Genomic DNA, 17,605 nt, shown 5'->3' on the forward strand with positions numbered 1-17,605 from the left:
AGCTCCTGAAACCCTTGTAATTTCCTGGGTGGTAGGAGTGTCGTCTGTTCTAATAAGGCAACTCTGGGTGGACTTCTGGATTGTTCCTGGATGACAGCTGGTCGTTGGAACAACCAAGCCATGATGAAAAGCTTGGAATTTTTGGCCCTGATCCCCATTCGCTTGAGAGGGAGAAGGGCTAAAAATTGAGTTAATGATCAATCATGCCAAAAGATAAAGCCTCCATAAAAATATCCCAATAGACCAGAGAGCTTCCAAGTCTGTGAACACATGGGGAGGATGACACACCCCAACTCCATGGAGACAGAAGCTCCTGTACCTGGGACCCTCCTAGACCTCTTCCTATGTATCTCTTCATCTGGATCCTTTATCATATTCTTTAAATGCTTGACAAACATATAAGTGTTTTCCTGAGATCTCACAGTCTTTGTTTTAAAATGATTCTCATGAGATGGGTATGATAATGTAAAAGAACATTTGGATTCAAACTGTTTTTGGCAGATGGAATAAATTAAGGTTACCTGCTAGATAGCTAATGCCTTTTCTTATTAATATTTATGGAGAAAACAATCTTACAGATGCTACAGCTAGATTTTGGGCAAGGGTGCTCCTATAGCCATTTGTACTTAAAAAAACTTAACCTCCACCCCCTTTTTTCCTTCAGTCTTAGAAACTAAAGATGGTAAAGATAGGTGGGCTTTGAACTATTTCTAGAACTGCATTTCTGTTTTCACAAAGATGTGTAAGATAAGAGAATTGGGTTGTAACTTAAGTGACATTAAAGGTTTATCTACCAGTCCAACTATATAATTCCTGATTTGACTCTTTCACTCTGGGCACATAGTGTTATTTTAGCTTAGGAGAGGAAGCCTTAAACAATTTGTATCAAAAGAGAGAGAGAGAGAGAGAAAATTCCTATCAGATTCTGAATCATCAGCTTCTATTTTTGCCAAATTTCTGACAAAAAGTAATTAAATTCTTTCAATTGTCTTGTCAGGTTTCAGCTTGGCCAAACAGTAAATATTTCTGGAAGTACTAAATGATCAAATGGACTCTAGATGGTGCAGTTTATTACCTTCCAGAGTCATTCCCTCCGATAGCTAAAAGAACTGACCACCTGAAAGTCCCAGGCAGGCAGAAAGCCACATCTACCGCTAGATATTCGATAGAACTGGGAGAAAAAGATCAATAACCAATTGGTCTAGATTTGGAAAGAAAAATATGTGAAATTTTATTTCCCTTTCTATCTGGGCTCAAGAGATAATCCATTTACAAAAACTTTTGAGAATCCTCCTTGGTTTAAGAATCCCTTTAAACATGGCCTTTAAACTGTCCTTACACCAAGGAAAAAATATCTGAGGAAGTCACCTTTAAGAAATAACATCAGTTTTATAGTCTATAGTCTTTGGTTTTAGGTATCTTTTATCTCTAACATTTCAAGCCTTTTGCAACAAATCTTTCAATAAAGCTATAATTTTTTTCTGCTTAGCATATCTAAGTAATATTGCTTGAAGGGTGGATGTATATGCCTTCTGTTTTATAATACAGGGTGTCACAAAAAATGTATACACACTTTAACAGCTGATAGTTCAATTTTGAAAATAAAATGTATTTTTTTATTTTATTTTTTTTTTAAATATATTTTATTGACTTTTTTACAGAGAGGAAGGGAAAGAGATAGAGAGTTAGAAACATCGATCAGCTGCCTCCTGCACACCCCCTACTGGGGATGTGCTCACAACCAAGGTACATGCCCTTGACCAGAATCGAACCTGGGACCTTTCAGTCTGCAGGCTGATGCTCTATCCACTGAGCCAAACCGGTTCCGGCTGTATTTTAATAAATATTGATGCCCAAGCCAGTTTGGCTCAATGGATAGAACGTCAGCCTGTGGATTAAAGGGTCCCGGGTTTGATTGTGGTCAAGGGCACATGTCCGGGTTTTGGGCTTGATCCCCAGTAGGGGGCATGCAGGAGGCAGCTGATCAATGATTCTCATCATTGATGTTTCTATTTCTCTCTCCCTCTCCCTTCCTCTCTGAAATCAATAAAAGTATATTAAAAAAAATAAACACTGCCTTTATAATTCTTCAAAGTGTGAGTATAAATTTTTTGGGACACTGTATGTTAGGCAGGGGAATGTTCCCCCAGTAAGACACAATGTCTATTTCCACAATACAATCAGGTAAAAGAGACACTTCATATAAAACCTTTCAAAATTTACCAATTCACCTTAATAAACTGTGACCTTAATTTCATCAACTCTTACATTCTTAACTGTAGCTTCCATTAGAATTTTATCAATAAGTTTGGTTTTACAATACTGGGTAGGAGATGTGTTTCCAGCCAGCTATAATATAAGCATTCCCACAAAACAATCAAGTTGACATAACTTCTTTACATAAGACTTGTTAAAATTCCAATTTTCATAATTTTATCAACCCTTACATTTTCATATTCTTTTAATCTAATTAAAGCCTGAGTTGGGGCTTCATCAATGGGTTTTGGTACAACAGTTCTTGAATTGCCATATCAAAGGGTCCTGGAAATTTCTCTTGAGTAAATCACTCTTGAGTAAAAAGACTGGGTCCTCAGCAAGGGATCACACCAAGAGACCTTGGCCCTGTTGTCAATCTTTAACTTGATTAACTTGCCTAATTGTTGCCCCAAGCTATTGCTGGTCAGGTTTTCTCATTGTAATCCATCTTTCAGCTTTTTAATTTCTACAAACTGGGATAACCAGAGCAGACTTGTTCAGGGCCCTTTAATGTTGGGGGACAAAGAAAGGGACTTTTTGACTCACCCAATCTTAGGTAGTGCTATATTAAAACCTTTGTTTAAATCCCATTAATGTCTTTTTCAAAAATTGAATCTTTATTATTGAAAGTATCACATGACTCCCTTTTGCCCCCATTGACCTCTTGTCTAGAAAACCTATCCAGTGATGTGAGAGGGGTGTTAAAGTCCCCTATTATGATTGTATTGTTGTCAATCTCTCCCTTAAAATCCTCCAGAAGTTTTTTTTTTTAAATATATTTGGGTGCTCCTGTATTGGGTACATATATATTTACCAGGGTTATATCCTCTTGTTGTATTGATCCCTTTGGTAATATGTAGTGGCCTCCATTTTGTAATATATGAATATTGCTACCCCAGCTTTATTTTCATTTCCATTGTTATGGAAAAGTTTTTCCATCCCTTTTTATGCCTATGTTCCTTTGTTCTCCTTCTCCTTCTTTCTCCTTCTACTTCTCCTTCTCCTTCTTCTAACAGTACCTTTAGCCTTTCTTATAGTGCTGGTTGGGTGGTGATAAACTCTTTTAGCCTTTTTTTGGTCTATGAATCTCTTTATTTCTCCTTCAATTTTGAATGATAGCTTTGCTGGATTCAGTCCCTTGCTATTCATTACTTGGTATACTTCATGCCAGTCCCTTCTGGCTTGAAGTGTTTCTATTGAGAAATCAGCTGACAGTCTAATGGGAGCTCCCTTGTAGGTAACTTTCTGTCTGTCTCTTGCAGCCTTTAAGATTCTTTCTCTGTCTTTAATGTTTGCAATTTTAATTATGATGTGTCTTTTTGGGTTCATCTTGATTGGGACTCTGTGTTTCTTGAATTTGAATGACTTTTTCCTTCACCAGGTTAGGGAACTTTTCTGTCATTATTTTTTTTTTTTAAAGAATTTTTTTTTAAATTATTGATTTTTATTTTTTTTATTTTATATTTTTATTGAGAGGAAGAGAGAGGGATAGAGAGTTAGAAACATCGATAAGAGAGAAACATCAATCAGCTGCCTCTTGCACAACCCCCACTGGTGATGTGCCCGCAACTAAGGTACATGCCCTTGACCGGAATCGAACCCAGGACCCCTCAGTCCGCAGGCCGACGCTCTATCCACTGAGCCAAACCGGTTTTGGCCTGTCATTATTTCTTCAAACAGGTTCTCTATTCCTTGCTCAGATTCTTATTCTTAAGGAACCACTGTCATGCAGATGGTTTTACATTTCATATAGTCCCAAAGCTCCCTTAAACTCTCCTGCTATTTAAATATTTTTCCAATTGCTGCTCTAAAATGGATGTTCTTGTTCACTGATTCCATCCTCTGCTTCTTCTAGTCTACTGTTGATTCATTCTAGAGTATTTTTTATTTTATCTGTCACTAGAGGCCTGGTGCACAAAATTCGTGCACGGGAGGGGGGGTGTCCCTCAGCCCAGCCTGCACCCTCTCTAATCTGGGACATCCCTCTCACAATCCAGGACTGCTGGCTCCCAACTGCTCGCCTGCCTGCCTGCCTTCCTGATTGCCCCTAACCACTTCTGCCTGCCAGCCTGATCACCCCCTTACCACTCCCCTGCCAGCCTGATTGATGCCTAACTGCTCCCCTTCCAGCCTGTTTGCCCCTAACTGCCCTCCCCTGCAGGCCTGGACACCCCTAACTGCCCTCCCCTGCAGGCCTTGTCCCCCCCAACTGCTCTCCCGTGCAGGCCTGGGTCCCCCCTAACTTCCCTCCTCTGCTGGCTTGGTCACCCCTAACTGCCCTCCCCTGCAGGCTTGATCGCCCCCAACTGCCCTCCCTTGCAGGCCTGGTCCCTCCCAACTGCCCTCCCCTGCTGGCCATCTTGTGGCGGCCATCTTGTGTCCACATGGGGGCAGCCATCTTGTGTGTTGGAGTGATGGTCAACCTGCATATTACTCTTTTATTAGATAGGATAGAGGCCTGGTTCACGGGTGGGGGCCAGCTGGTTTGCCCTGAAGGATGTCCCAGATCAGGGTGGGGGTTCCCTTGGGGTGTGGGGTGGCCTGGGTGAGGGGCCTATGGTGGTTTACAGGCCGGCCACGCCCCCCGGTGACCCAAGCGGAGGCCCTCGTATCTGGGGTTTATTTATCTTCTACAATTGAAACTTTATAGCCTGGAGCGAAGCCAAGCCTCCTGCTTGCTCCGTGGTGGCTGCCATTTCTGTTGGGATTTATGTATCTTCTATAATTGAAACTTTGTAGCCTTAAGCAGAGGCCTGGGCAGGCCAGGGTGTGCAGAAAGCTTGGCTTCCTCCATCGCTGGGGGCAACCCTAGCCTCCTGCTCTTTCCAGCTCTGTGGCTGCTGCCATTTCTGTTTGGATTTATGTATCTTCTATCATTGAAACTTTGTAGCCTTGAGTGGAGGCCTAGGCTGGCAAGGGTAGGCAGAAAGCTTGGCTTCCTCCATTGCTGGGGAAACCCAAGCCTTCCTCCTGCTCTCTGTGGCCAAACCCATCTTGGTTGGGTTTATTTGCATATTCGCTCTGATTGGCTGGTGGGCGTGGCTTGTGGGTATAGCAGAGTGATTGTTAATTTGCATATTACTCTTTTATTAGATAGGATTCTTCATTTCCACTTGATTCTTATGTAAGGTTTCTACCTTTTTTTAAAATCCTCACCTAGAGTGAGGATATTTTTTCCACTGATTTTTAGAGAGAGTGGAAGGGAGGGGGGAAGAGAGAGAGGAGAGAGAGAAAAACACTGATGTGAGAGATACACATCAATTGGTTGCCTCCTGCACATCAACCAGAGCCAGGTATCAAACCTGCAACCCAGGTATCCTGTATCAGAAATTGAACCCATGACCCTCAAGTGCACAGGCTAATTGCCTAACCACTGAGCCAAGCCTGGCCAGGGTTCTACCTCTTTATGCTGGTGTAGTTCTCATTAAGTTACATAATGTTCTTATTAAGTTCCTTATAGTTCTCGCTAAGTTCTCACACCCTAATAACCATTACTTTGAATTTTTTATCTAACAAATTGCCTCCATTTCATTTAGTTCCTTTTCTGGCAATTCCTCCTTTTCTTTAATTTGTGGGTTGTTTCTTTGTCTCCCCATTTCTTAAAAATATATTATTGATTTTAGAGAGGAAGAGAGAGGGATAGAAACATCAAAGATGAGAATTATTGATCAGCTGCCTCCTGCACACCCCACACCAGGGATCAAGCCCGCAACCTAACCATGTACCCTGATCTGGAAATGAACCGTGACCTTCTGGTTCATAGGTCAATGCTCAACCACTGAGTCATAACCATTGAGTCATACTCACTGGGCTGTTTCCCCATTTTTACTGTCCCTTTGTATTTGTTTCTATGTATTAGATCAAACTGCTTATCCTCCCAGTCTTTGTGAGGTGGTCTTATGTAGTATGTGTTTTGTGGGGCCCAGTGGTGCAGTCTCTAAGCTGGGTGCTCTGGGAGTGCCATTTGTTTGAGTTATTTGGGTTTTCCTGCTATAATTGGATCTTCAGTGCTGCTGTCCCATTCATGGATGGGATCTCCTCTCAGGTTGGCTGACTGTGAGGCTCACCCCCGACCACGTTGTTCGAATTGTGTAGATGTTGACAGAACAGAACAAAATATAACAGAACAAAATAAGAAACAAAACAAAAACATACACAAGACCCCTGCAACAACACCAAAAGCAATCATAAAATAAGAGAGAATTAGGAAAGAGAGAAGAGAGTGAGAATGATAGAAAAAAAAAAGAAAAAAATACAAGGAGAAAAGAAAAAGGAATATGAAGGGGCAGATATGTAATAAAGAAAATAAGAATAAAGAATATGGGAAGGAAAATGGTATAAAAGCAAAGAGGAAGAAAAAATTTTGAAAAGGAAAATAGAGGAGAAAGCAGGTAGACACAAAATATGAAAAGGAAAAAAAGATGAGAAAGCAGGAGAAAAAGAAAAAAAATAGAGTAGGAAAAGGAAAGAGAAAAATTAGATATGTGAAAGAAACAAGAGACTAAAATAATAACAAATCAATAAAGCAGATAAAGAAGATAAATTAAAAAAAAAAAAGGGAAAAAAAAAGAACAAGAAAAAAAAGATGAAGTGGCGTTCATCTCAGCAGAGTTTCATGCCTTCTGGGAGCTCTCTTTGGATCCTGCTCTTCTGATGACTGCAGCTGACTGTTCTATCCGCCAATTCTGGGCTCCCCGGGAGGTAATTAGGTACTAACCACTGTCAGAAACTGTCCTCATTGGCTTTCAGCAGCCTGTTTGAAGCTCCAAGCAATCCACAGTTTGTGTCTGTCTCCACAGGACTTGGCTAAGTGCAAGAGGGGGCAAGCTGCACTTTAAGGCTGGGTCAGCAAACTTACCCAGGTTCCCCAAGCACTGCTTCTGCCAGCCTTCGTCTGCCAGCCAGCTGTCAATCTTAATCACTCAAAAGTCTGTTTCTGAAAGGGCTTTGGGAGGAATTGGGAGTATAGACCTCTGGGTCTCCCCTGTTGAGGGAGATGCTGTTAAGATCTCAGGGAAAGTGGTGTGTTTCCCCATGCCAGAGCTACTCCTCTGAGAGTGTCCCAGAATATTACTCTGTGCTCAGCTGGGCAGAGATCCTCACATGCCATCCAGTGGGAGCAGCTGGATACTTGGAGTTTCCATCAGCTCTCCCGAGCTGCGGGGGAAGCACCAGTCAGGTTCCTGGGATAGTGGGGTGGATGGCCCCACCCTTATCCAGTCACTGAGGCTTCCTGGGACTGTTCAAACCCTTGAGGGCTTGGCCTCTCTAGCTGTCTCTCCTCTGCAAAGGTCAAGATGCAGAGTGTGGTAGGCAGGGCTCCTGAGGGTGGGGCAGGCTGTATCACCTAGGGCGGGGTTTTTCCTTTTTCCTGAACTGTGGTTTCTGGAAGAATCCAACGCCTCTCAGGAAAAATGGCTGTTTTGGTTTGTGGGGGTACAACCGAATGCAAGACTCCTAGCTGCTGCTTTTCCCTTTCTCCCCCCCCCTGCCCCCCCATGCTTTCCACCCTAGCACCTCAAGTCCTCACGACCCTCCTTTCACCAAAGCCTTGGATGAGTAGCTGTGCTCTGGGTTTTAAAATAAAGAAAACTGAGGCTTTCTCTCTGACAGGCTCTGGTCTACCACCTCTGACCTCCCAGGCAGGCAGAAGCCCTGCTGCCTTTCCCAGCTGGATGTTACATAGGCCACTGGTCTCATCTACGGTGTTCTGGGCTGTGGAGCCCAGCCTGGGTTCCATGCCTCGATCTTCTCAGGGAAAAAGATCTTTCTGGCCATGGAAGCTGGGTCAGCCCCTCTTTCGATCTTGCCCTTCCTACTATTCTCTAGGTGTTTTCTGACCTTCCTTGATATAAATCTCCTCCTCAGCTGGACCTCAGTTGGTAATTCTGGGTGAATGTTCCCCAATTTAGTTGTATTTCCAGCCTGGCCCTGGGAGGAGGTGCAAGAAAGGTCTGCCTATTCAGCCGCCATCTTCTCTTGATAATGACCTTCCATCTTATTAAGGAACTCTGATGACTAGCCATTATAATAATTTAAAAGCGCTCTAAAATTTTTTCTTTCTTTTCAATTTAGAAGATTTTTCAATTCAAAAGACCCATCATCTGGCCTTGACAAGTAGGATTTTTTAAAAAGCCAAATCTATTTTTAAAATTATTTATTAAATGTTTTATTGATTTCAGAGAGAGAGAGAGAGAGAGAGGAGAGGAGAAACATTGATTGGCTGATTCCTGCACGCCCCCTACTGGGGATCAAGCCTGCAACTGGGCTTTATCCTAATGGGGAATTAAACCATGATCTCCTGATTCATGGGACAACACTCAATCAAATGAGCCAAACCAGTGGGGGCTGATAAGTAGGATCTTAATAGCAACTCAAACCAATAACTATGGATGCAAGATGTATCCCCCAAACAGAGTGCTAAATGATGCAACCCTCACAAGATAAAGTTCATTTCCAGAGTTCAAAACAGCTATTCCAAAACACATGTCCCCTCTCCATTTTTGAACCGGGTGTTTAGATTCATTACACTCAGATCCACAGTCTACTCGCCTGGCTGCCAGATGCATATGCATCCTCTGACTGGTGAAAAACAAGAATGGGAAGCCCTGTTTTTACCATCTCTCAGAGGAAATGGGTAGACACAAAAAACTGCTTTGAGAGCTTGGCATGGCTGGACAGAGAGCTAGGCAAGTACACCTTCTGGATGGTGGGGGCCAGAGAAGAAATATTTCCACTGGTCATAAAGGCCATGCTCTTAAGGACACATGACAAGATGAAAGAAGAGAAACCAGATAGGGAAGTACAGAATTAACAAAACCCATGAATACTCATACCGGCGACCTCTTGGTTCATGTGTCGATGCTCAAGTACTGGGCCACACTGGTTGAACAAAACTTTTAAGGTTCAGGCATATAACTTGGATCCCATGGACAGAGGTGAATTGGGACCTACTTCAGTTTGTAGATACTGAAACGAAAAAATTCATTTGAACAACAATTAAAATGAAACAATAAAGCACTAGATGATAGTGTAACACAAAGTAGAGAAGTCATAGTTTGACTTTAATCTCAACAAAGCAAAAATAAAATAAAATAATCCACTTCTTACCCATCACTCTCTCTTGAATTTCTAAACATTTTTACTTTCTTATAAAGAAAACTGTCTGATAGTAAGGGAGTGTCCCCTGATCTTTGATGAAAAGTTCCCCCCAAAACAGAGTGATATAAACGTATTTGCTATTGAAAAAGATCACTCCATCCCAGCCTGTGTGTCTTGGTGGTTGAGCATGGACCCAAGAACCAAGAGATTGGGGTTCTATTCCTGATCAGGGCACATGCCTGGGTATCAAGTTCAATCCCCAGGGCCTGCAGGAGGCAGCCAATCAATGATCTTTTTCTATCATTGATGTTTCTGTCTCTATCCCTATTCCTTCCTCTCTCTCTAAAAAAGTCAATAAAAACATAAAAAGCCCTGACTGGTTTGGTTCAGTGGATAGAGCATCGACCTGCAGATTGAAGGGTTCCAGGTTCGATTCCAGTCAAGGGCATGTACCTTGGTTGTGGGCACATCCCCAGTAGGGGGTGTGCAGGAGGCAGCTGATCGATGTTTCTCTCTCATCGATGTTTCTAACTCTCTATCCCTCTCCCTTCCTCTCTGTAAAAAAATCAATAAAATATATTTTAAAAAACATATTAAAAAGAAAAAAGATCATTCGGGCTACTTTATGGTGAATTGATTAGAGCCGTGGTCGGCAAACTGCGGCTCACGAGCCACATGTGGGTCTTTGGCCCCTTGAGTGTGGCTCTTCCACAAAATACCACAGCCTGGGCGAGTCTATTTTGAAGAAGTGGCGTTAGAAGAAGTTTAAGTTTAAAAAATTTGGCTCTCAAAAGAAATTTCAATCGTTGTACTGTTGATATTTGGCTCTGTTGACTAATGAGTTTGCTGACCACTGGATTAGAGGAAAGCAAGAGTGGAATTGGGAAATACCAGTTTTTCAGGTGATAATGGTGGGAATTAGGAGTTATAAACAACAGGACTTAGTGATTAATTGGGTGTCAAGGGTAAGGAACAGGAAGAGTCAAATATAATTGTTAAATGTGGCTAGAATTTTCCACAAAGGCCTTAAGCAGATTTAAGAGAAAACCTCTCAGGCTTTGCAGTACAAGCACCAAAAGGAAAATTTGTTTTAGTGTTGGCACAATAAAAAGTCAAGGCCTATAACCTGCCCATTACACCTGGGTGTAATTACATCATGTGGCTCACAGAGTGCATTTAATGTGGTGTGTGCCACTTCAATTCTAATCCGGAGAACATTTTACTCATCCGGCCATTATGCCCTCTGTACATTAGACACACCTTTATGAGGTACAAGGGAACCAGTAAGAAAATGCTCCTCAAACTATTTCGCTCATGTTTACCCTTTACTCAGCTGATTTGTGGCTTTAGAAGTCAATTGAGGCAAAAATAGCTGAACTAAGTTTAAGTTGTCATTTGCATACAACCTCAAACTTAAACCAGTGTTTCTGCCTTGAGCACTTGACTATGTAGCGGAGGCTGCTACTGTTTGAGATGAGGACTAGGCTTTTTGTGTATTGTTCTTGTTGTAATTGCAATTACTAAAGCTGTGGGAGAGGTAAAGTTCAGTCTTGGATATGATGACTTTAAGGTGGCTTTCATACGCCAAGTGGAAATAGAAACTAGACAATTGCATGTATGGGTCCAGATCACAGAAGAAAGTTGTGGGCTAAAGATAAAAATGTCAGAAACCTTAGCTAACCAGATAGAAAATTGAATTTATGGGCATGAATGAGATCACCTAGGGAGATAGTATAGTTAGAAGATAAGAAGGCTAAGAACTGAACCCTGAGAAAACCATATTTGTTAAGGACAGTGAGCAAGCTTAGAAGAAAGATATATATATAGCAGAGTAGGTAAGAGAAGCATGGTGTCTGAATACGAAGAGAAAGAGTATTTCAAGGAAAGCATGATCAATAGTGTCAGATGTACTGAGAATCATGTAAAATGAAAACCAGTGGTAAAATGAAACCACTAGATTTATCAATCAAAGGTTATTGATGGCCTTAGTGAAAGTAGTTTTGGTAGAGGGGTGGTAGCTTAAGCCAAATAGAAATAGTTTTAGGGCATGCCTGTGAGGGAAGGAGAGGGCACCAAATTTAGACAACCTTGAGAAGTTTAACCTGGAAGGGGTGAAGAGATATTAAAAGGAACATTTCAGGAAGTCACGAAAGAGAAAGCAAAGTAGTAAATGTATAAATGTTAATTGTCCCATAATTTAATCCCATAAGCATTTATTGATCAGATGAAGGGCACATGGCAAGGAACTGAGAATTGAGAATAGGAAATAGTCCCTCCCCTCAAGGTGCTCAAAGTTTAATAATAAGAGAGAGAAACAGATCAATAATTATGTATAAGGACAGTGCAATAATAGAAGTGTTAGACTTAGTGGTAGTATAGTGGTGGTAGTGGAGAGTAGATTTATTAAGGAGATCAGGGAAGACTTTAAAGTAACATTTAAACTGAGTTATGAATTCTTACGTGTTTGCTAGGATGACTATGAGAAAGACATCTCAGATGGAGAGAAAAATGTAGCTTATTGGAAAACTTCATGTAGCCTTTAAAGATCATGGGTTCTTGGGATCACAATGTTTAGATATAAATCCTGCCTCCAACATTACCAGCTCCTCACCTATAAAATGAAGGCTGATAATTCCTATCACATAGGATTTTAGGGAGGCTTAAAAGCTGTGAAGCACTGAATTCAGTGGCTTATACTTAGCAAATAATCAATATGTGTTAATTCTTGTTATTATTGTAGGATCTAAAATGCAAATAGAGTGGCAAGATATAAGGCTAAGAAAGATAATCAGGATGATCTGTCATGAGAGATTTATCACAGAAGTCAGCATTGCTCCCAGCATTAATTAAAACAAACTAGAACAATTATTGAAAAACAAACTGAAGTCAGGCTTAATTCAACTAAAAAATAAAGTCTTCAGGAAGCATCTTGATTATAATCTCCTGTTGATGATGCCTAAGGCAACAGGTATGTATAAGTAAGTATCTTACAGGCTATTAATTAGGAAGCTGAGATTGCTAACCTCTAATTGTTCGTTTTGCAATTTTTTTTAACATTACAACATGATGTTATACAACGTGTTATTTCCCATTAAGATTATTGCTAAACTTGTTTTCTAATATTTTTTCTTTATACATTTTGGTATTTTAAAAAAATGAACTGGTAGTATGGCAATTCTTTGATTTTAGTAAAAGGGTATTTCTGCTCTACCACTAAAACACACCAGAGTTAACCTATCACTTAGGGTAGTTGACCTTGAGAGCTGGGCAAGGGCATTTTAAGGGTAGTTAGACGCCACAAAAAGCTGCAGGTGGATCTAAGGAAATCTGCATGAGGCCTCTATCCTTTAGTTTGAGTGGGTAAAGGTTTCTCTAGTCCCAAAAGTCAGCGATTTATCTATTAGATTTTTATTTTCAGGAAGCCTTATTCTTTTCTTTTTAGAATAGTTCAACTTCTCAGTTATGTGAACAATACTCTCTCTGCAGAAGGATTTTTTTTTTGCCTTGAAAAGATAAGTCTGTCACCTGGAGTACTGAATTTTAACCCGTTGAGTGTTTTTCAAGTTAAGATAAATCATCCTGATACCTTCATTTAGCAGTTTTCCATTCCTGATGAATCCAAGTATAATCTTTCCAATGGAATTGTTAATGACTTTGTATATGATATGGCGTGTATTGTTAAGGCTGTTTTTGTATTTGGTATGCTTTGTGTCCCCTCCTGTGCGTGTTCCTCAGTTTCCCCACTCTTCTGATGGTCTGAGCCTACACGTTATTCATTTTAGCATATATACCTACGGAGGTCCGGAACGCCTGCCAGCCGTGTCTGATCTTTAGGCTTGTCGACAATACGCACACCGAGATGATCTGTGAGGGCAGAGTAAACTCCTTCAAGCAGTGGCTTGGGCTTTTTCAAAGTTGTTGCATGTTTTTTTTTTTTTTTTTTTTAAAGATTTTTTGTGAGTTAATTTGAGCTAAACTGTCAACAATTTGCCAGGAAGCAGAATCTCAATGTATTGATTGATTGTGTGTGTGTGTGTGTGTTTGCCCAAGACCTACTGTAGCATCCGTAACCCAGTGAATAAAAACTCTAAGTCAGCTATCCGACATTTCCCGACATTTTGTACTCTATTCACATAAAAACGTCACCTCGTCCAGGTAGAAACCAACTAAATGGATGTTACGAACCACCAACGGGTGGTTAAAGACAGAATGAAATCGCTCCTGTAGCAGCCCCGCCACAGCCCCTGGGAAATGCGGCGCTGGCAGCCGGGCAGGCAGCGGCCCCCAGACCTGGCGCCGAGCTGCACCCACACTCTCTGCCCGGGACGGAGCGGGTGATCCTCCGGGGAAAGCTGCGGCGCCCAGCCCGGTGGATGGTGCAGGGCTCACCCCTTTCCCTGCCCTCCCGCCGCCTCCGAGTCCGCCCCGCCCCCTCTCCCGCCCCTGCGAAGTGGGCCGAGCGCCGAACGATCGATGCTCCCTCCACGCCCCGAAGGCCGCCATTTTTTTGGGGGGCGGGGAGGAGAAACCCTAGGAGCGGCGGCCGGGGTTCAGCGGGATGTTGACAGGCTTCTCCTTCTCTTGCCAGCGTTGCGGGAACGGGACGGAAGAACCCGCCACGGGCACTCCTCCGGCGGCCTCTCCGGAATGAGGCCTCCGCTCTCGCGCGGGATCGCCACCCTCGGCCGGGAGTGAGTGACAGCCGGCGGCGTCCCGCCCCCGCGCGCCCAGCTGTCAGTTACCCCGCGCGCTCCCGCTGCGCCCTGCGCGCGCGCGCGCGCGTTCCCGCCCCTCCTCGCGCGTTCCCGCCCCTCCCCGCGGGGCTGGGCGCCCGGCGCAGACTCGCTTGTTTGTTTCTGCAGGAGCGTCAGGAGAGGCCCAAGACGAGACCATGCCTGGGAAGCTGAAGGTGAAAATCGTGGCCGGGCGCCATTTGCCAGTGATGGACCGAGCTAGTGACCTGACTGATGCCTTCGTGGAGGTTGGTGCAAGGTCCTGCTGCTCAAAACACGGGGAACGCCAAGCCCTCGGAAGGATCCTGCCCATCTCGGCCCCAGCCCCTCAGCCCATTTCCCTGCCGGCAGTTCCGTGTGCCTTGCTCGTCCAGCCCTCCCCGGAGGGCTCTCTGCCCAGACTGCAGCCCCTGTGAAGGGTGTGCGGCTCGCAGGCGTCCGCGGCACACTGCGCCGCGCGGGGTGGCTGTTACTGCTCTGCATGCTGGGGTGACCCCGATGTCAGGGCTCATAACAGGCCACCTGCCAGGCGGGAGATCCCAAGGCGTGGCCGCGTGGCCACCGAGATGCACACGCGCACGCATGCTTACCCACGCCCTTTTTTGGGGGTGGCGGTGGGGTGCGGGTGGGTTGGGGGGAGCGGTGGTTCTTCACGCTGGAGTGATGGAGGTGATGTTCAAGAACGTAACAGTCCGAATAGGCACTTTGGAGACCTCCAAGGCTAGGAGATCCACTCTTTACCATAGTCTTGTCTGAATCGTCATTGTAAATTCTAAAAACACTTCCTGCTCTTGTCTGGACTGGTAGGTCTGAAAAGCTGTTTTAGGGAAATACCGTGCCTTGGGGTAGGAAGTCAATTAAGTGCTATGGATATTTAAATTGCAAAATTGCCTTTTAAATTTAATGACTGGTTTATAACTCATGCAAATTATCACAGGCCTAGGGCCCCGGAAAGTAATATGCCAGTGTATGAAAGAAGCCAAGTAAAAATTGTAATAAAAATTGACATGATGAGCCAGAGCAGTGGTCGGCATACTCATTATTTCAACAGAGCCAAAATATCAGCAGTACAACGATTGAAATTTCTTTTGAGAGCCAAATTTTTTAAACTTCTTCCAACGCCACTTCTTCAAAATAGACTCACCCAGGCCGTGGTATTTTTGTGGAAGAGCCACACTCAAGGGGCCAAAGAGCCGCATGTGGCTCGAGAGCCGCAGTTTGCCGACCACGGAGCCAGAGGATTAGAACAGTAATCATTTGACCTATTAATGCAGGGAGTTAATAGATACATGATAATATATAGCTTGATTTTATCTCTAAAATATTCTTTTATATATTTTTATTGATTTTATAGAGGAAGGGAGAGGGGGAGAGGGATAGAAATATCAATGATGAGAGAGTCCGAGCCAGTTTGGCTCAGTGGATAGAGCGTCAGCATGCAGACTGAAAGGTCTCAGTTTCATTCTGGTCAAGGGCACATCCCCAGTAGGGGGCGTGCAGGAGGCAGCCGATTAATGATTTTCTCTAATCATTGATGTTTCTGTTTCTCCTCTCCGTTCCTCTCAGAAATCAATAGAAATATTTAAAAAAATGATGAGAGAGACTCATTGATTGGCTGCCTCCTGCACACTCCCCCAATGGGGATTGAGCCCAATACCTGGGCATGTCGCACCCACGCAGGTCCGATTATAAAATATTCTTGATGTTCCATAAAGGTTCTCTAACCTAATAACCGATGTTGCCCCCAGACATTGCTGTGGTAATTCTCAAACTCAGCTTCGTTTGGGAAATAGTTACTGAGTGTGTTGTTGGGCCAGATGTTAGGTAATGGGGATACACAGATTTCCAAGGCATAGTATTTGCTTTCAGTAGCTCAGAGACTGGCGTAAAGTTTAGGATAGGTTAATACAGGTATTGAGTCTTTTTATTGACAGGTCTGTGCTAAGTACTTTTTAAAATCACCACCATTTTTATTGATTTCAGAGAGGAAGAGAGGGAGAGAGAAACATCAATGATGAGAGAGAATCATTGATGGGCTGCCTCCTGCACACCCCCTACTGGGGATCAAGCCCGCAACCCAGGCATGTGTCCTTAACCGGAATTGAACCTGGGACCCTTCAGTCCGCAGGCCAACAGCTCTATCCACTGAGCCAAACCACCTAGGGCTGTGCTAAGTACTTTTTAATTAGTTTTCAAAACAGTTCTGCCCTGGCCTGGTGGCTCAGTTGGTTGGACCGTTGTCCCATACACCAAAAGGTTGTGGGTTTGATTCCTGGTCAGGGCACATACCTAGATTGCAGGAGAAGTGATAAGGACAGAAGCCTATATACTCTAGTGAGTTAAAGAGAGTTAAAGAATATGGAAGATGAGGAAGTTGGAGTGATATGAATAGGCAACTGTTTCAGGAAATATGAAGGGGAGAGGAAAAATAGTGTGGTATGTGGGGGGAGTACAAAGTTTTTAGTACTAAAAAAAGTAAGTTAGAAGATAATAGAACATAATTGTGTGCTAATAGGAATAATCCAGCAGGAAGGGAAAGATTAATGCAGGAAAAAGAGGATAATGAAGGATTGTAATTTAATAAAGGGATAAATTGTATGATGTAGACAACTTTATAAGCTCATAGGAGAGGGACATAATGAAGCCTGGGCTGGTGATGAGAAATCTTTGTGCTGGGTTTGAAGAAGGGTAAAATTTCCACAGGCAGAATGGAAAAGGGGGCATTTTTTAGATGAATAGGACCAACTAGGTAAAAGCAAAGGCAAGATAGAGCATATGTAACTGAAGGCTGGGCTCTTGTTAAATAGAAGTGGGAAATAACATTTGGCTAGGTAGGTGGGCATACAGACCACCGAGTGGTCTGAAAGCTGGAGGGAATAGTCTCCAGTAGCAGTTCTCTTAACCAACTTCCATTAACTGATTCATTACAGTCCCCAGTGCTCTGCATTCCTTCCATAAGCACATTCTTCAATACCCCATACAAAAGGTTATTCTCCAGTGGACCTGCTTTGCCCATCGGTTGGCTGATGTACTTTACCAAGAGGCAGTTGTTTATGCCAACTCTATAGTTGTAATTTATTTAAATCTATAAATTAGTGAAATAAGTGTGAAGTATGCTGATAAATGCTACTACATAAAGACTTATGGATACAGTCACTAAAAATTACTCTGAACTAGATGGAGATGGTAAAAAAATCTAGGATTCTATGTTCGTGGTTTTTTTAAAAGCAATTTTAAGTTCTACCACTACATTTTAAAGTAATGTAGACTAGCAGTTACAGATGATACATTATGGGTGCAGAAGAAGAAGATGTACAACTCTAAAGAATGGACCCTTGTCCTAACCGGTTTGGCTCAGTGGATGGAGCATCGGCCTGCAGACTGAAGGGTCCCAGGTTTAATTCCGGTCAAGGGCATGTACCTTGGTTGCCAGCACATTCCTAGTAGGAGGTGTGCAGGAGGCAGCTGATCGATGTTTCTCTCTCATTGATGTTTCTAACTCTCTATCCCTCTTC

The 17,605-nt window shown here is 43.0% G+C and overlaps 1 protein-coding gene across 1 annotated transcript in view; it reads left to right on the forward strand.

Annotated features, from left to right (window-relative positions):
• Positions 1-17,605, forward strand: part of C2CD5 (C2 calcium dependent domain containing 5) — a 116,953-nt gene that overhangs the window by 3,089 nt on the left and 96,259 nt on the right. The window contains exons 2-3 of the mRNA XM_028144024.2: positions 13,946-14,048; positions 14,220-14,338. Of these exons, the coding sequence (XP_027999825.1) occupies positions 14,249-14,338 (90 nt within the window). The 5' untranslated portion in view covers positions 13,946-14,048; positions 14,220-14,248. The remainder of the gene's footprint in view (positions 1-13,945; positions 14,049-14,219; positions 14,339-17,605) is intronic.

This window comes from Eptesicus fuscus, chromosome 7 (genome assembly GCF_027574615.1).
Source record: "Eptesicus fuscus isolate TK198812 chromosome 7, DD_ASM_mEF_20220401, whole genome shotgun sequence".
Classification (NCBI taxonomy): Eukaryota; Metazoa; Chordata; class Mammalia; order Chiroptera; family Vespertilionidae; genus Eptesicus; species Eptesicus fuscus.